Below are 18,293 nucleotides of genomic sequence, written 5' to 3'. Positions count from 1 at the left end.
CTCAAAAACACTCTGCCGTGAAGTCTAGGTAATAGAGCAGGCTAGGTTGAACATTTCCCCCAAGAGAAAATCAATTTCACAAAACCACTCAAGTGTGGAAAGAAAAAAATAAAAGTCCAACAGTCAGTGTACATTTCGTGAACCATAAAATCTGACACCTTTTCTGGGATTACTGAATAAAACATATAGCTTCACTTAAGTATAAAATGCCACTTGTAAAGACAGATTCTATAATAAAATAGACAGTGTGTGATCAACATTTTTTGTCTTTAAAGCAGGGCTGATAAATCATATTGAACTGTATTATAGAAACAACTTAAACATTCCAGGGTGTTTATTTTCTTTAAACAAAAAAAATTTATGTGACTAAAGATACCACTCAGTAATATTTCTGAAATCTTTCAGTCATGGCTCTCCACTGGCATTTTTCCCACATTCACAATGGAAGCCTGTGGGAACTCATGTGGTTTTTCAACCTCTACCCAATACTTTGGCCACCTGATGCGAAGAACTGACTTATTTGAAAAGACCCTGATGCTAGCAAAGATTGAGGGCAGGAGGAGAAGGGGATGACAGAAGATGAGATGGTTGGATGGCGTCGCCAACTCAATGGACGTGAGTTTGAGTAAACTCCAGGAGTTGGTTGGTGATGGACAGGGAGGCCTGGTATGCTGCAGTCCATGGGATCGCAAAGAGTCAGACATGACTGAGCAACTGAACTGACTGACCCATAAGTGTATATTTCTTCTCAGTTTTCAAGTTACATATTTATTATTAAAATCTATATAGAAACTCATTAAAAATGTTTTTAAAAATCTGCCAATCCAGTATCAGAGACGAGCTCCACCACATAACACTGGGCATGTCTGTTAACATAGTTCAGTCACAATTCCCATCTGAAATATGTCTCAAGTTTCTTTACATTTTCTCAGAATACAGAAGTGTTTTCCCAAAAATATTAATGTTGATGATTGCTGAGTGATGGTTATAGGTGATTTTGTTTTCTCTTCAAAGCATTCATTATTTTCCAAATGTTTTTACCTAATTTTTAAAGAAAATTCATAGTTATTAAACCCTTCAGAAATTGAAAGCCAGAGTTTACTTGACGAAGCCTGACATTTAGTGAGAAAGTGGCATGACGCTAAGCAGGCAGGTAAAACCCAGCACTGTAAATGGGGACCATGGGCCATAGATAAGATAAACAGTAGGTTACTGGCCTAAAAGGCACTGTCAGAGCCAAGGAGATCCAAAGTCCACAAATACTGACTTGGGACTTCTCACTCATGGCTCCTCCTGGGCACTTTCCCTCATATATATATATATATGTATATATATGTATGTATGTATGTATGTATGTATGTGTGTATATATATACACATGTATGTGTATATGTATGTACGTATGTGTATACATATGTATGTGTGTATATATGTATGTATGCATGCATGCATGTATGTCTGTGTATATGTATATGTATGTGTGTATACATGTGTGTGTGTGTGTATGCGTGTATGTCTGTATATATGTATGTGTGTATATGTATATATGTGGGGCTTCCCTGGTGGCTCAGATGGTAAAGTGTCTGTCTCCAATGCTGGAGACCCAGGTTTGATCCCTGGGTCGGGAAGATCCCCTGGAGAAGGAAATGGCAACCCACTCCAGTACTCTTGCCTGGAAAACCCCATGGACAGAGGAGCCTGGTAGGCTACAGTCCATGGGGTCACAAAGAGTTGGACATGACTGAGCGACTTTACTTACTTACTTATATGTATATATGTATGCACATATGTATGTGTGTGTATGTGCATGTATATATGTCTGTGTGTATGTATGTAGGTGTGTATATATGTGTGTATATGTATGTCCATGTGTGTATGTATGTGTGTGCCTGTATATATGTATGCATGTATATACGTATGTGTGTATATATATGTATGTATGTATGTATGTATTTAGGCTGCGCCAGGTCTTAGTTGCAGTATGCAGGATCTAGTTCCCCGACCAGGGATCAAACCTGGGTCCCCTGCACTGGAAGCATGAAGTCTTAGCCACTGGACCACCTGGGAAGGACATCAAGTATCCTGCTTTCAAAGTGCCAGCCTTGTGGTCACTTCCTTTGTCTGGTAACTGCACTAGTTTCTTCCACTGGATCCCAGACCCTGGCACCCGGCTGGAATACGGCCGCCTGTCAACAGCACACGTACCAGGTGGTGGGGGTTTACTCTCCCACTCAGCGTTTTCCATCATCTGCTTGGCTATCCTCTCGGCATTGCACTGCTCCCGTTTCTGTTGTATGAGCTGCTGAAGCTCAGTTTTACACGTTGTGATCCGGATCTGGTACGTGGACGGTAAAATTGTACTACTTAAAACCTGTATTGTCGGTTTTCTATTTTGGACATTTGTCACTTCTGGAACCTGCAAAACCAAAAGAATAAGTATCTGTGTCATAAGCAAAGTTATGCTTGATGATTAAAATGTACCCATGGTCTATTTATTACACCAGACTTTTGTTCTTATTAATGTACCAATTTTTAAATCCATCTAAATACAGGGACATATTTTTCAGTGAAAACCTAATTAAAATAAAGTTTAACCACTAATTCCAAGTCTCTATTTTAAAAAATTTATTAGTGTAGCAATAACATTAAACAAAACTCTTCATTAATTTAAGTGAAAAAAAGAAAGAGAATTTTAATTCATCAGTTGATTCAATTAAAACGTAACTGGCTAGGGAAGAGTTACCTCAAATTAAAAACTTCCTTCAAACATATCCCAGTCATGACATTTCTCACACAGAGCAAACTTGGGACTTTTCTTCCCAGAAGTACTTTTGCTATCTTACAGATATAACTATGCTATATTAAATGAAGAATAAAAGAAGATTTTAAAGGTTCACTGCAGCCTATGACTAGAACCATAGTTCATAACGACGTCTTCACCCCACAGTTTCAGACCACCTTATTCGGTGCTTTCAATACTAGATTTCCCTTTGGCTGTGAAGATAAACCTCTCCTGGAAAGAAAAATGTCCTTCCTAAAAGATACGTCACTGTATTGATTTTTCCAGCACAATACACAGCCTTTAAACACCCAAAACAGTAGAATGAGATCCCCAAACAAAAAGCGCACTACTGCCGGGATGACAGTACCTGTGGAGAAGCCGACAAAGGGACGCAGATCCCAGCGGAGGACTCGGAACGCGGCGGCTTCCCAGCTGGTATCACCTCCTGATCACTCCCTTTAGGCAGGGCCTGCTGGATGCTCGGTGGTTCCAGCGAGCCAAACATGCTTTTCCACTCTTCATTGACATTTGAGTCTTGTTTGACATGTTTTCTAGCTATGAAAAAAGATCAGAATAATCTGAAGGAAGACCCTATGGCAAATACGGCTTTTATTACTCTTTGTGTGCGTGGGGCGGAGGAAGGGGGGCAGCATGGACTTCATGCGCTATGTCTCTTCATGAGGGCCAGTTTATTTATATTCACATCTAAACTCGCTAGTTCTCATTTCATCTCTAGGGCAGATAGACAGAGGCACTTTCAACAGTGTTAATAATAACTAACTGCTTCCTAGTTGTCCACGGCTAGCTCAATTTCAAGGAAACACTTTACTTGAAGAACCAACAAAAGTATAACTTTTTCAAATGTCACTGACTACACTGATAAATATGGCCTCTCTATATCCAGAATCAGTTACATGGGGTGAAAAAAAGAAGAAATAAAAAGTCATTTGCATCCTTATTCCTTCATTTGCATGCATATTCCTTCACATGTCTGTCAGCGTTTCTATGAGAAATTTCCAGAACTGAAAATGTAAGTCAAATAGTAAAAAAATAATCATATTAATAATATGTTCAATTTATAAGCTCAAAAACAGTGAATTTAGTGACAATGCTGACACACGCGTCATCAGTCTTCACTAATTACAAAGGCAGAGAATGGCATCCCATGTCTATTAGCATTCACTTCATTGTTCACCTTTTAAATGTGTATTTCTATCCTATCACTTGTATGTTCCAATCCTTCACTGTTTTTCTCTAGGGAGCTTGTGGTTTTCCTTATGAACTGCATGAGTGCTTTGATTTTACGGCTCTGAGTCAGGGGTGCCCACCCCAGGGCGTGGCCTTCAAGGAACCAGGCTGCACAGCGCATGGCTGAGTAGCCAGCGGAAGGGAAACCAACCTCATCCCGCATCTGCGGAAAAACTGTCGGTAACAGGTGCCAGAAAGGCTGGGGGATGCGGCTGTAACCATTCAGAGTTAAGCTGCAAATACTTTATTCCACGTTTAACAGTTAGAGGTCTTTTCTTTTTTTAATGTAATTCATCAACTGCCCTCAAAATCTGATACTAGAATGTTGTTGTTATGTTGCTAAATCGTCTCTGACTCTTTGGAACCCCATGGACTACAGCTCACCAGGATCCTCTGTCCATGGGATTTTCCAGGCAAAAACACTTAAGTGGGCTGCCATTTCCTTCTCCAGGGGATCTTCCCAAGCCAGGGATCAAACCTGTGTCTCCCACATAGCAGGTGGGTTCTTTACCACCCAGCCCCTGGGAAAGCCTGATACTGGAATGAATACAAGGATTTTAAAAGGCACTGGAAGTGAGTGTATTTCCAAAAAAGGTTAAAATGAAGAAAGCATGAGATCTTAAAACCCTCACACAATCAATACCAATGTCACAAGAGCCAATAGTTTTAAATCTCAAGACTTAAAATCATGAAAATTCCAAGTAGCCTGGTGGGCTACAGTCCATGGGATCGCAGAGTCAGACACCACGGTACGACTAACACTTTCACTTTCAAATCGTGAATGCATCTCTCCTTTGCAAGACTATTCAATTCACTGGCAGTTACCCACTAGTAACGGGCTAGGAAACTTTACCCTCATTTTACATAGACTATTGACGTTGGGTTGTTGCTTAAAGGATTAAAAAATAAAATTCTGCCTTCAATCATATACTTCCACAGAGCCAAGCAGACTCTGGAGTCAGACTTTGGACTGAATTCTGACTCCACACATGCGAATCCATGAATTTGGAAAATTGCTTAATTTCTTAACTGTAAGTCCACTTCTCCACCTTTCCTCCCCCAAATCTTCTTGCTATTAAATATAAATGGAGTCATTCACTCACTGTATTTGAAAGTTATATATCTGAGAAATGTGACTTCTTAGTTTTACTACTAAAAACTTATGAAATAACTAATAATAACAAGGTAACACACACACACACAAATGTACTAACCTCGCTTGTCATCTGGTTCCTGTTTAGTTTTAACAAGATCAACTTGTCTTCCAGTTATACCTAAGGCTGCCAAATCAATTACACCTTTCTGACTACTATCATGGAGATGACTCTGATCCACTATATTGGCCTTTGCTTTGTTAGATTTCATCATGAAGTCTTTCAGAGCCAAAAGCTTGTCTTCCTCTTCCTCTGTCATTCCCTAAAAACAAATAAAACCATATGTCCTACGTTATTTCTGCAAGTAATAACAGGCCTCAAAATGACTAACAACTGAAGGGTCAAACCACTCAATTTAAAATTTAAGAGTCAGAATGGTAAAATGAAGCAAGCAAAGGCAAGAGAAAAAGAAATTATCAATACAGAACAACATTACTCTGATCTCCAAGGACACTCTCCCTCTATTGGGCATTTTCTACTTTGTATTGTGATTTATACCTTAACATTCTTTCTAAAGGCAACATTCAAATATAATTCACCTTTGAAACCTCCAAAGAACTTTATAATATAGAACTTTTAAATATAGATCTTTAAATATACAACTTTATAATATAGAACTTTTAAATATAGATCTTTAAATATACAACTTTGATCTTTAAATATACAACTTTGAATAAATAAACATCTTGTATCTAAAAAATTCTGCAAATACAATATGAAGCAGAAGAAAGTGCGTGTACGTGGACTTTGCCCCTAGACGTGCTGGGACACCGCTGTGAAGGCACTCCGTGAGACATAAAGCATTTTGAATGCATGCCTCATGGACTGACAGGCAAATGGAGGCAACACACATGCCAGCATCCTAAGGTAGGATCCTTAGGTTCCTAAGTCAGGCAGCATCCCAAGTCAGGCTGCTTCAGTTCAAATTCCAGCCACGTTACTTACAATCTGTATGGCCTTGGGCAAGCCACCCACTTTCTCTGGACCTCTGTTTACCTATGAGGATAATTACTAGCACCCATCTTAAAAGACTATCATAAAATTTTAGTAAGTTAATCCATATAAGACAAAACACTTCAAACTGACAGCTAATGAATACTAATTAATTTAAATAATGAATTCAATGTGCAAAGTAAACATTCTGGTACTTGGAGCAGTTCTGCATTTTCTTAACTTTCCAACCTTCACCAACTCCTATAGAATGTTTTTATTATGCAAACGAAAAAATTAATAAAATGACAATTCCCTAAGGCCTCAACCTAAAATCCCTCTGAAACTGAAGCTTAAGGGAATAGTCACGATCCACTGGCACAAGAGGAAAATCAACTCTAGAAAGTCAAAAAGCTAAGGAATAATGAAATTAAATAACATTAAAGTATACCCCTTGTACAAGATCCTTGACAAATTTTTTCCAATATTAACCTGAAATTCATTTATTTACACGGCTCCTAAAATCTGCTTGGACAACGACATAGCTAACAGTTCTACTTTTTTGTTAGCCTACATTTCAGCTCACAGGAAAGGACGGCTCTGCTTCAGTCCACACAAGGGAAGGCCAGAACGAAGGCTGAGTGGAGAGACTGCCCGACCATGGAGGAGCTGTAAACATATTCCACTGAGCAAAAGCAGCCAGTCACAAAAGTTACATGCCATATGGTCCCATTTACACGAGATATCCAAGACAGGCAAACCCACAAAAACACAAAGCTGACTGAGTAGCTGCCGGGGGAGAGGAAAGTAGGGAATGACTGCGAACGGAGAAGGATGTTCTTCTCAGGTTGATGGAAATGTTTCAGGGGCGTCCCTGGGGACTCAGATGGCAAAGTGTCAGACTGCAGTGCGGGAGACCTGGGTCAGGAAGATCCCCTGGAGAAGGGAATGGCAAACCACTCTAGGATTCTTGCCGGGAGAATTCCATGGAGAGAGGAGATTGGCAGGCTACATACAGTTCACGGCGTCCCAAAGAGTTAGACACGACTGAGCAACTTCACAAATTCTAGAAAATGTTCTAGAATTATTAGACAGTGGTGATGGTTTCACAACCTTGTGAATACACTAAAAACCACTGAATTTTACTCTCTATGAACTATATCTCAATTAAAAAAATGTTAGAAATGCACCATCAGACAACAAAGAAAAAAACCCTGACAAGGACAATCAGCTCAGTCGATCAGTCATGTCCGACCCTTTGCAACCCCATGAACGCCAGGCCTCCCTGTCCATCACCAACTCCTGAAGCCTACTCAAACTCATGTCCATCACGTCAGTGATGCCATCCAACCATCTCATCCTCTGTTGTCCCCTTCTCCTCTCGCCTTCAATCTTTCCCAGCATCAGGGTCTTTTCCAACGAGTCAGTTCTTCACATCAGGTGGCCAAAGTATTGGAGTTTCAGCTTCAGCATCAGTCCTTCCAATGAATATTCAGGACTTATTTCCTTCAGGATGGACTGGGTGGATCTCCCTGAAGTCCAAGGGACTCTCAAGAGTCTTCTCCAACATCACAGTTCAAAAGCATCAATTCTTTGGCACTCAGCTTTCTTTATAGTCCAATTCACACATCACTACATGACTACTGGAAAAACCACAGCTTTGATGAGCTGGACTTTTATTGGTAAAGTAATGTTTCTGCTTTTTAATAGGCTGTCTAGGTTGGTCATAATTTTTCTTCCAAGGAGCAAGCGTCCTTTAATTTCATGGTTGCAGTCACCATCTGCAGTGATTCTGAAGTCCAAGAAAATCAAGCCTCTCACTGTTTTCATCATTTCCCCATCTATTTGCCATAAAGTGATGGGACCAGATGCCACGATCTTAGTTTTCTGAATGTTGAGCTTTAAGCCAGCTTTTTCACTTTCCTCTTTCACTTTCATCAAGAGGCTCTTTAGTTCTTCTTCACTTTCTGTCCTAAGGATGGTGTCATCTGCATATCTGAGGCTATTGACATTTCTCCTGGCAATCTTGACTCCAGCCTGTGCTTCATCCAGCCCGGCATTTCACATGATGTACTCTGCATAAAAGTTAAATAAGCCGAGTGACAATATACAGTCTTGACGTAGTCCTTTCCCAATTTGGAACCAGTCCATTATTCCATGTCCAGTTCTAACTGTTGCTTCTTGACCTGCATACAGATTTCTCAGGAGGCAGGTAAGGTGGTCTGTTATTCCCATCTCTTGAAGAATTTTCCACAGTTTGTTGTGATCCACACACTCAAAGGCTTTGGCGTAATCAATGAAGCTGAAGTAGATGTTTTTCTGGAATTCTCTTGCTTTTTCAATGATCCATCAGAGGTTGGTAATTTGATCTCTGGTTCTTCTGCCTTTCCTAAATCCAACTTGAACACCTGTAAGTTCACGGTTCACGTACTGCTGAAGCCTGGCTTGGAGAATTTTGAGCATTACTTTACTAGCGTCTGAGATGAGTGCAATTGTGTGGTAATTTGAACATTCTTTGGCATTGCCCTTCTTTGGGATTGGAATGAAAACTGACCTTTTCAAGTCCTGCAGCCCCTGCTGAGTTTTCCAAATCTGCTGGCATATTGAGTGCATTTGTTCATAGTGATGCATCCTAAGGCCCACTTAACATGGCACTCCAGGATGTATGGCTTCAGGTTAGTGATCAAACCATCGTGGTTGTCTGGGTCATGAAGATCTCTTTTGTATTGTTCTTCTGTATATTCTTGCCACCTCTTCTTAATATCTTCTGCTTCTGTTAGATCCATATCATTTCTATCTTCTATTGTGACCATCTTTGCATGAACGGTTCCCTTGCTATTTCTTATTTTCTCAAAGAGATCTTGTCTTTCCCATTCGACTGTTTACAGCAAAAGTGTAGTCCATTAACACCCCCTCAGACTTCTGCTTCCAGCCATGATGTATACCAGGGACAAGATTTACCCTCCCACTTAAAACAACTTTGAAACCAGACAAAAAATATGAGATGACACTTTTCAGACACTGGAAAACAGGAAGCATAGGACAATGATTCCCCCAGATAAAAATGAGTCCTATGACTGTCCCAGCTTACTTTTTGAAGAGTTTCCCAGCCATGGCGTGAGGAGAGCGATGGTGGGGGGACTCAAATAGAGTTCATCAGGGCCATGTTCAAAAGACAAATCAGAGTTCCAGGAAGCCAAATGGTCAAGCATGGGGCAGTGCCCTGAAGAAGAGAGATCCCACGCCAAGCAAGAGCTGTGGTCAGGGCACTGCCAGTCTCCCTCCAAGTGCTGAGCTTCATGCATATGAACACCAACACCCAGGAGCCAAACAACCCCAGAGCTGACACAGGGCTGGGGATCACTCACTCTGCTCCTACCAGCCAGAAGTGAGAGACCGCTTATCACACAGAGCATCATGTCCTCACAAGTCCCTAGGAGTCGAGCTAAATAAAGGTTGCTCTGGATCTCTCCTAACAAAGCTCGAAACCAAGGCTTAAAATCATCAAACCAACTCCAAATAACTTTAACTGTAGAAAAAATCCAACACTATACAGCCATCCTCAAGACCCCCACACATAACAAAATCCACAGATGCTTGATCTCCTAGATAAAATGGCAGCACAGTATGTGCAGGGAACCTACAAACATCTTCCTATATACTTTATTTTTTTTTTTTTGAATATACATAGAATATTATTAAGCTTTAAGAAGGAAGGGAATTCTGACACATGCTAAAACATGGATGAAGCTTGAAGACATTCTGCTGAGTAAAATAAGTCAGACTCAAAAAATCTTAGAATACCTAAAATAATGTAAATATTATGTAAAAAGTTGTAAATACAATGTAAATTATACACAAATAGTTACCAGAATGAGGCAAATTCAAGTTGTGCATTTTGGAACTTTGTGGAATTTTTTTTTTTTTTTGTATTTTCGACCCACGGTTGGTTGAATTCATGGATGTGGAATGTGTGGATACAGAGGGCCACCTGTGTAGTGTAAAGGGATTCAGCACCAAACAGTATAAAATTCACGATCAACAGAGAAAGAAAAATGGATGGCCAGGAGTCAGAGATTAGATGAAAACTTACATTTTATGTATATCTTCTTATAGAGCTTTTCAATTTTATACCATGCACCTATACTACCAAGTCAAAATCTTTTTAATTAAAAATATGTAAAAGTTTAAAATGTAAATTAAAGTATCTGTACTAGTATCTGTTTAAATGAATATGAAAAAAACAAGGAGCTCTCTCATAGAGAGATCAATCTAAAATAATCCTGACATGTGTTACCTCCAGATGGGAAAGTCTATTGAAAATCTGGAGTACAGGCAGATTTCAACTCCCACAGAGGTAATGTTCCAGAAGTGTACTTTAAGTCTATTATCTGGTGCTCTGTCAGAGAAACAACACTAGGCTGCTCTGGAAAGGCCTATTTCACTCACCCCATATCTCAAGTGTCTCAAGAGGTCCTACAGAAAAGAGCACTGAAGAACCCCAAGCAAAAAAAAAAAAAAAAAAAAAAAAAACGAAATGCTGTAGGAGGGTAAATTCTGCAGGGGCTAAAAACATATGTCTCCCCTCTGTATTCCTGACATTAGGAGAAGGACTCAGTTCTCACCTTCAAAACCTCCTCTGGCTCCAGGCCACTTCTAGTACTTCTAGCCACTTTCCAACTTCTAGTACTTCTAGTCACTTCCCAACAAACTCAGTAGCACAGGGACCAAAAAGGGAAAGCAGAGAAAAGGCCTGCAAAGGGCTGGAAGAGATGAGCTGCCCAGGGGCCTCTTCCTCAGTCCACATAAAACCCCAGCAAGCCTCTCAGCTTTGGCTCCCTATCCTCTGGGCATTTTGAGAGGCAAGATGTCACTTTGTGGGGGGGTCGTGGTCGTGTGTAGAGTGAAGACAGGTTTAGGGTCCAACACTAGCTCTGAAACGTAATGTTCACTAACTGTGTGCACAGGAGCTTAACTACCCTCACTGAGTCACAGTTCCCTTATCTAATAAAATGATGCCAATACCTACTTGTCAAGCTTATTTCAAGGACAAGCACACAACACAGAAAGTAGACTCACTTCGTGTTCTCGAACTGGAGAAGCCAGTGTTGTGCTGCTACCGCTGAGGGCCTCAGAGACTCCAGCCTGCTGTCCCTTCCAGCAGCAGCACGTAGCCCTTGAAGCAGAGCATCCTTGCCCCTGAGGAGTCTCCTGAGACTACCTGTGACTAGTCTCCTAAGATTATTCACAGAAACAGCATAGGACAGGGGATTCCGTGCTCCCCGCTTCCACTCACAGAAAGGAGAGACGAGCGAGGACCTCAAGCACTGAGGCTCAGGAATACAAGTCAGTGAGAGTGCAGTGGTTTCATCAGGACCCCAGTGACGGGGGCTGGCACCAGGGGAGCAGCAGGGCCCTGGGGCTGGGAAGAAGAGCAGCAGGACACAGAAGGGCTACTGATGCTGCCCCTTCCCTCGCAGTGGGAAACTTTACCCGTGGCAGTGGGAAACTGACACCCATGGCAAGGTGAAAAGCAAGTATCAGGAGCTAAGGTGGCTCCACAAAATAACTAATGACTCACACGGAAGAGAAAACTTCTGTATAGAACAGTTCAACTTATATATAGGATTTGCACGGAACAGAGAAAATACAAAGGAATCATACTATTCAAGCTCCAAGAAACATCTAAATTGGGGTGGTTTTTATTGCAAGCTGAAATCTTTTTGATAAGAATTACTTGCTCAGGAGAAAGAAATGGAAAATGTGATTCAATAGTCAATTTCCCACAAACTGGAAAATATATCTAATGTACAAGCCAAGGTTAAAAGAAAACTCAAAGAAACAAGCTCTCTGGCAATTCAAGTCACACCAAATTGAAGTTCTCTGAAACACAGGAAACAGAACCGCTGGCTTAGAAGGGACGTTCAGAGGCAGCTTAAGTCTCCAGATAAAGTTAGACCTCAAAGAACCAAGATGGTTATTCATCAGCATCCCACGGAAGCCTACTGCAGCATTCAATCACTCAAACCAACATGTGGACATCAGATGGTACCAGATGTTCAGTGACAGGCATCACTGTGAGAAGGGATTTATCTCCCAAAGCTGACTGATTCTCTCTCCGCAGCAGAGGTGTTTCCTCATCTTCTTTTCTCTTAGACAAGACAATGACTGATACTCATGCTCTTAACCATCATGTCCCACAGACTTAAAGACACTCATTAAAGGCGACCCCAAGTATTCACTTTAAGGCTCTCGGAACATCTTTTCAGAAACCGTAACCTTTATTTCTAACCAGTTACATTTCTACTTTGTCTTCTCTAGGATCCACACATCCCCTCTAAAACAGGATGCTGAATCTAGATTTAAATAATGCCAAGCATAATAACAAGGATTCCTAGTTCTAATGAGATTTTAGGATTGAAATCCACAGATTTCCAAGATATAGCAGTAAACTACTGGTTTATTCAATCTAAGACACATTGATAAGTCCCAGCATTTTAGTTGCTTGCATGTAGTGAAGACTCTAAATTTGAGCTGAATTAAACCAAGATTTTTCTTTATTGTGTTTGTGTTCTGTAATTTTTTTTCTAACTTTCTTTATATTTTTGATGAAATATGAAATACAATTAAGAATATTACTTAAATCTAAGGTTGTATCTACTTTTTCCCTTGTTTACATAGCCAGTAACCATAAACACACTTACAGTAACCATAAACCCATGATTCCTTATTTAACTCAACCCAGTGCCTTATCATCATCACAGCATGCCTTAGATATCAAAGCAAATGCGTATCTGCCAGATTTTTTATTCATTTGCTATGCTACAACTTAATCAAAAATATTCTTACACACTAGATGTATGCCTCCAGATTTTTATAAAATCTGCATTTAAATATAAGATTTCGGAAAGGCGATATTACCTGTGAGAGCAGTTTCTTCAGAAGCTGTGCTATGGCAGGATCCTCAGGTGGAGGGCAGTCAGGAAGAGACCCCTTTCGCTTCTTCTGACGCATGTGAAGATGTCTGAACAAGCTAGTAATATCTTTAGACCTCAAAGCATAATCAAATATAGAACGGCTTACTGGTTCTTTTAAAACACTGAGTAGAACAAGTTTTCTTTCAATCTATATTAGAAAAACAAAAAGAATCAGCCAAAGATATAATATTCAGTACAGCTGTTTTCAAATTCAATACATATAACCTGTGTAAAGTTAACATAGGTATTCATTTTCTAAGAAAATGGGAGATATCAACATCTACAACTTTTGCTTAGAAGAAAAAAGAACACCAGTGACCTTTAGAGAGTGAAGGTATTTCTTCATTCATTGTTAGCATCTGAGTATACATTTGTGTCTATCATACTTGAATATTACCAGTGTCCAGACCAGAAAAGTTCAGAGCCCGTTTTCTAGATCTCAAAACGTCAGATGACTTTCCAGATCTACGAAGTATCTGCAGTTCACAGGTCTAACAGCCAAAAGGTTCTAATCCAGGGAAGATGCTCAACAGCCACAGGGCTACCCTTCAATCATCAGCTTTCCCCAACAGCTTCAACCATTTCTAAAAAACAATACTCTCTCCAGAGTTCTTAAAATCTTTTCTTTCTTAATTCCCAAGAATATTCTCCTTGTCAATGTGTTTATAATAAAAGGGGTTAGTTAAACAGTAACCAAGAGGACTTTTTTAGATACATTTAACTACCTGGTGAGTTGGCCAATAGAAACCAGCATAAAAAGGTATCTTTTGTCTAATTGAAACTGCAGAAAAGTAAGAATTGTGAAACATATAGATAAGCAGTCTCTCAACTCCTAATCCTGGCCTTTCAAGATATAAAACAATGATAAAAGCAAAAGGTGACACTAATGACAATTTCTGAGAAACAAGGAGAACGGTGGAGATTTCTAACAAACCATGTAAATATCAGATTTATTTTAGTAAAACACAACTAAAGTTACTACAAATGTATGCAATTTTTCAATCCCAGAAACACTTCTTTCTTTCATTAATAGTTTAATAGCCAAACCTCTATGGCTCATAAAAGAATAAGCAGTCAAAGCAGTAGGGATCACTAGACCTGTTTCTAAGAAAGCCTTAATAAACTTCAAAAAAGGAGGATGTATTTTTAGCAATATTATCCATCTTTCACAGATATATAAATTGTTCTCGGGATAAAAATTTTAATTTACAAACTCTATGAAAGAAAGAATGATGAATCTCCAAGTTGGATTAATCTATTATGAAAACTAAAGACTGAAGACAGTCACAGCCACTTATTTGCAGAGGATATCCAGGCCATTTTCTCCAACCGCAGGGAAGGCACACTGGGCTTATAAAAGTAGAAGAAAGCTAGAGAGGAACAGGAAATTGCAAAAGAAAAACAGGTATTTTAGGCTGTTTTACCAGCTAGAATCCTCTCAACAGTCCATTCAATTTAAATATCAATATTTTGATAGTTGACTGTCGAACAAAATGAAGGGTATAAACACTGACAAGGTGGATAAATAATTGCCTTGCACAAACCAAAGACCCAAAGTTTATCAACAAGTGCTACACTGCTTGGGAAGGGGTGGGGGAGGGGCGGGGGAGCAAGAGGAGTCAGTGGTCATTAGGTTTTAAAAAAAAAAAAAGAAAAGAAACCAGAACCAGTGAGTGCTCTGAAAACCAACTTCTGAAAAAGCCTGCTTCCAATTTATTACAAATGTGGACCTGGGCTGAAATCAGCTATACTTTTATAACAAAAGCAGGGCCATCAATATATATTTCTGCTATACTTCCCGTAACAGCAGACGCCTCAGACACCACACAAAAGAACAGGTGAACCACTGAGAGCTGCACTGCACAGCGCATGATGGTCAACATAACAGCTCCCTGGACTTCTCTCACCTTCCAGAGCGTCTGTTCATTAATATTAACTACCTTGAAAGAAATATGAAAATTCTATAGTCCAATTTAAATCTTTACAAGTTTAAATAAAAACAGAGCTCTCCAAACCTTTTTCTTAAAGGGGCCCAGTTGGAAGGGAGGTTTGAGTCCAAGCTGGAACATGCATACCTGTATTATTGGTTGAGTAATATATGGGTCAAGGTAAGGCATCAGTTTGCAGTAGACATCAGCTGTGCTTATTTGGTGAGCTACCACAGTGATAAATCCCACAGCGCCATAACGTATCCATAGGTTGGGATGACACAAAAAGGGGGCTAAGAGGAAAAAAAAAAAAGGCATGGATTAAACCATGTTCATAAAGAGTTTCACACTATCAAGATACCATGTTCATGAAGAGATTCCCACTATTAAGATAAACAAATTCTTACCTTATAACACTACTGATAAAGGGATTACAGCAAATGTTACCATCAGGTTGCCTCTGATCTTCCTGGGACATAAACTGAACCAGGCGGACATACTGACGTTATAACATTACCGACCATAAATATGAACAATGCCATACGAGAGTAAAAACAGTTACCTCTTTCCTCGGGATTTAAATTGTTATATTTTCAGTCAGGGCTGAAGATGAGGGGACACACACTCATTTAAGAGACTGAGTTAAAAACTAGTGGACAGAGACGTGAGCCCCAACAGTACACGGCGAACTGTTACCCCCCATATAATCCACCTCACGGAGTCCAAGGACGCAGCATCTACCACATAGAGGGCAAGGACACCACGAAGATGGTTCTCCTCCAAGTCATGGCTTGGGTTAAGGGAATGATTTCACCTGACTGACATTCATTTAAATGCAAAGATCTGATCGTATCAAATACAATACTCATGAATTCATTCACAAGGCAATATGAATTGAGGCTGAAAGGCAGAAAACATACGCTGATGATTGTTAAAGAGTAAGATGCAAGATTAAATCACAAAATTAAATGAGTATCTTTTCACATCTTTTAACTATTTTCTGTACAACACCTAAAGTCAACGATTTCAATTAACTGAAGATTTAGAATAAAATTCAAACAGTTAAACTAACTGGATTTAGAATAAAATTCAAACTTCTAAAAACAAAAAACAAACCAAAAAAAACAAAAAACTTAGTTCTGAGGATACAAAAACATCAGCATTGAGGGAATACTGACGTCATAAGAAACTCAGGCTAAACCACTACAATATTGTAAAGTAATTAGCTTTCAACTAATAAAAATATATGGAAAAAAAAAACAAAAAAGAAACTCAGGCTAACAGAGAAGTAAGAATTCTGTCACCACGATGTCCATACTACAGTGGAGTGAGATGCTCCCTTCGTCTCTCCCCTTTACTCTACAATCAGTACAACACCGAAAACTCAACAAAGGTGCCTCTGTCCAACACGACCAGGTGCAGAATTCCACTTACCTAGACCTCTAGAGGTGGTGGTGCCGGAGCAAACGGGGAAGGTGGGAGCAGGGAATACAGTGGTGACTGCAGTCTGCCCTCTGCCCATGGCAGCTGAGCCGGGGCCCCAGAGACAGCGGCTCACGTGGCCCTGGCCTCCCTGCGGCAGCACCGACAGCCTCCAGTGACTGGGCATCACACCGACAAGCCTCCGGTGACCGAGCGGCAGCGGGCCCGGGGCCCCATCTCCCCAGGTACAGAGGCACCCACAACTCCAGCCCCCACACCTCCAGCCACGGCAGCAAAGCCCTCAGACTACAACACCAGACCCATCAGAGACGGCCCCGCGACCCCAGCTCTTGCCCACCCTCCCCCTCATCCTGTGAGAGTGGCGCCTGGGACTCAGGAGATGCTGCACGTGACTAAGGGCCTGCTATCCCGATGCCCCAGCAGGGACGCTAGCAAGAGCAGAGCACACGGCACACCACCCCCGGGGCGCGGGCAGCAATTGTGAGGTCACAGGCTACACCTCTAAGAGAGGCAGCAGACGGTGCAAACCTCAGGCTCCTAACTACAACCAGAGGCAGCAGACAGATGAATTTTACAAGTTAGGCTACAGTGCCACCTAACGGACAACAGGGAAAGACTACTCACTTCCAGCCCGGTGAATCAGAATGAAGTGTTCACTATTTCCAAGGTACAGGAAGAGAAACACCCTCATCAAGCACCTTGAAGAAGAGCAGGAACATTGTGCCACAAAAAGGAAATGAAAATTTTCCAGAAACTAAATCACTGAATATAGGGATCTGACAGACAATTCCAGATAGCCATCATGAGGAAACGCAGAGCCACAGGAAAACTGACAGAGGCAGTCCAGTGAGCTCAGGAATGAAATGAATGAACAGGAGGAACAGTTTACCAGAGAGAGTACAATGCAAAAAAAAAAAAAAGAAGTTTGCACTCGTGGCTCTTTGTCAGCGAGCAAGGACGCTTCTGAGAAAGCAGAATGGCACCAGCACCCGAGAAAGACCACCCCCTTCAGTGACTATCCCATCCAAAGGGTCAGAAGGCATCTTCTGGGGTCTTCGGGAGCCCCGCATGGGGCTCAGCCTCTGCAACCGCGAGGAGCCCGCTGAGGTGCGCAAGCAGGCAGACTTCCCTGGTAGAAAAAAGGAAACCTTTCTCCAGATTCACCAGAAAAACACTGACCACTGTCATCACTGCGAGGAGGTTTCAGTGTCTCAGGAGCTGAAACCTTTAAACAATCAGGGACTGCATGCTTCTAGAATGAGAACACGCCAGGAGCCCCTTGGGCTGGGACTGGCAAGATCCAGCCCTGGAGTCTTTGGAGTGGAAGCACTGACTCCAAGACCCTAGACTACCAAAGAACTAACCCTGGGAGTGTCAGATAGTGAGAACTCACACAAAGGAGACCACTTGAATACAAGACCGGGCATCACCCAGCCACCAGCAGGACCCTGTGCAGGACGCCTAAACAACAAACAAAACAAAAATACAAACCCAATCATGAGCAGACAGGATTACCACCTCACTCAGCCTTGCCCATCACAGGAAAAACAAACAAACAAACAAACAAAAACTCAGCACAAATCTCACCCTATATGAAGCGTACACAAACCACTAGACCAACCTTAGGGGGGCAAAAAACAAAAGGAAGAAAGAATTCAACCTTGAAGCCTGGGAAAAGGAGACCTCAAACATAATAAGTTTAAAAAATAATCATGAAAAGGCAGACAAATATTTCACAAAGGAAGGAACAAACTTAGAAACACAGAAGTCCAAATAAAGGAAGAGGAAACTACAAATCAAAACTACAGTAAGATATCACCTCACACTGGTTA

At 40.9% G+C, this 18,293-nt stretch overlaps 1 protein-coding gene across 3 annotated transcripts in view; it reads right to left on the bottom strand.

Annotated features, from left to right (window-relative positions):
• The window catches only part of PIK3R4 (phosphoinositide-3-kinase regulatory subunit 4), an 84,817-nt gene that overhangs the window by 28,916 nt on the left and 37,608 nt on the right, over positions 1 to 18,293 (bottom strand). For all 3 annotated transcript variants that reach the window (XM_065942681.1, XM_065942680.1, XM_065942682.1), the window contains exons 8-12: positions 15,166 to 15,311; positions 13,035 to 13,238; positions 5,244 to 5,445; positions 3,149 to 3,336; positions 2,205 to 2,415 (exon numbers count right to left, since the gene is read on the bottom strand). In XM_065942681.1, the coding sequence (XP_065798753.1) occupies positions 2,205 to 2,415; positions 3,149 to 3,336; positions 5,244 to 5,445; positions 13,035 to 13,238; positions 15,166 to 15,311 (951 nt within the window). The remainder of the gene's footprint in view (positions 1 to 2,204; positions 2,416 to 3,148; positions 3,337 to 5,243; positions 5,446 to 13,034; positions 13,239 to 15,165; positions 15,312 to 18,293) is intronic.

This window comes from Muntiacus reevesi, chromosome 8 (assembly GCF_963930625.1).
Source record: "Muntiacus reevesi chromosome 8, mMunRee1.1, whole genome shotgun sequence".
Lineage (NCBI taxonomy): Eukaryota > Metazoa > Chordata > Mammalia > Artiodactyla > Cervidae > Muntiacus > Muntiacus reevesi.
Note: the sequence above shows the minus strand (reverse complement) of the source record. Positions and strands in the feature narration are given on the sequence as shown.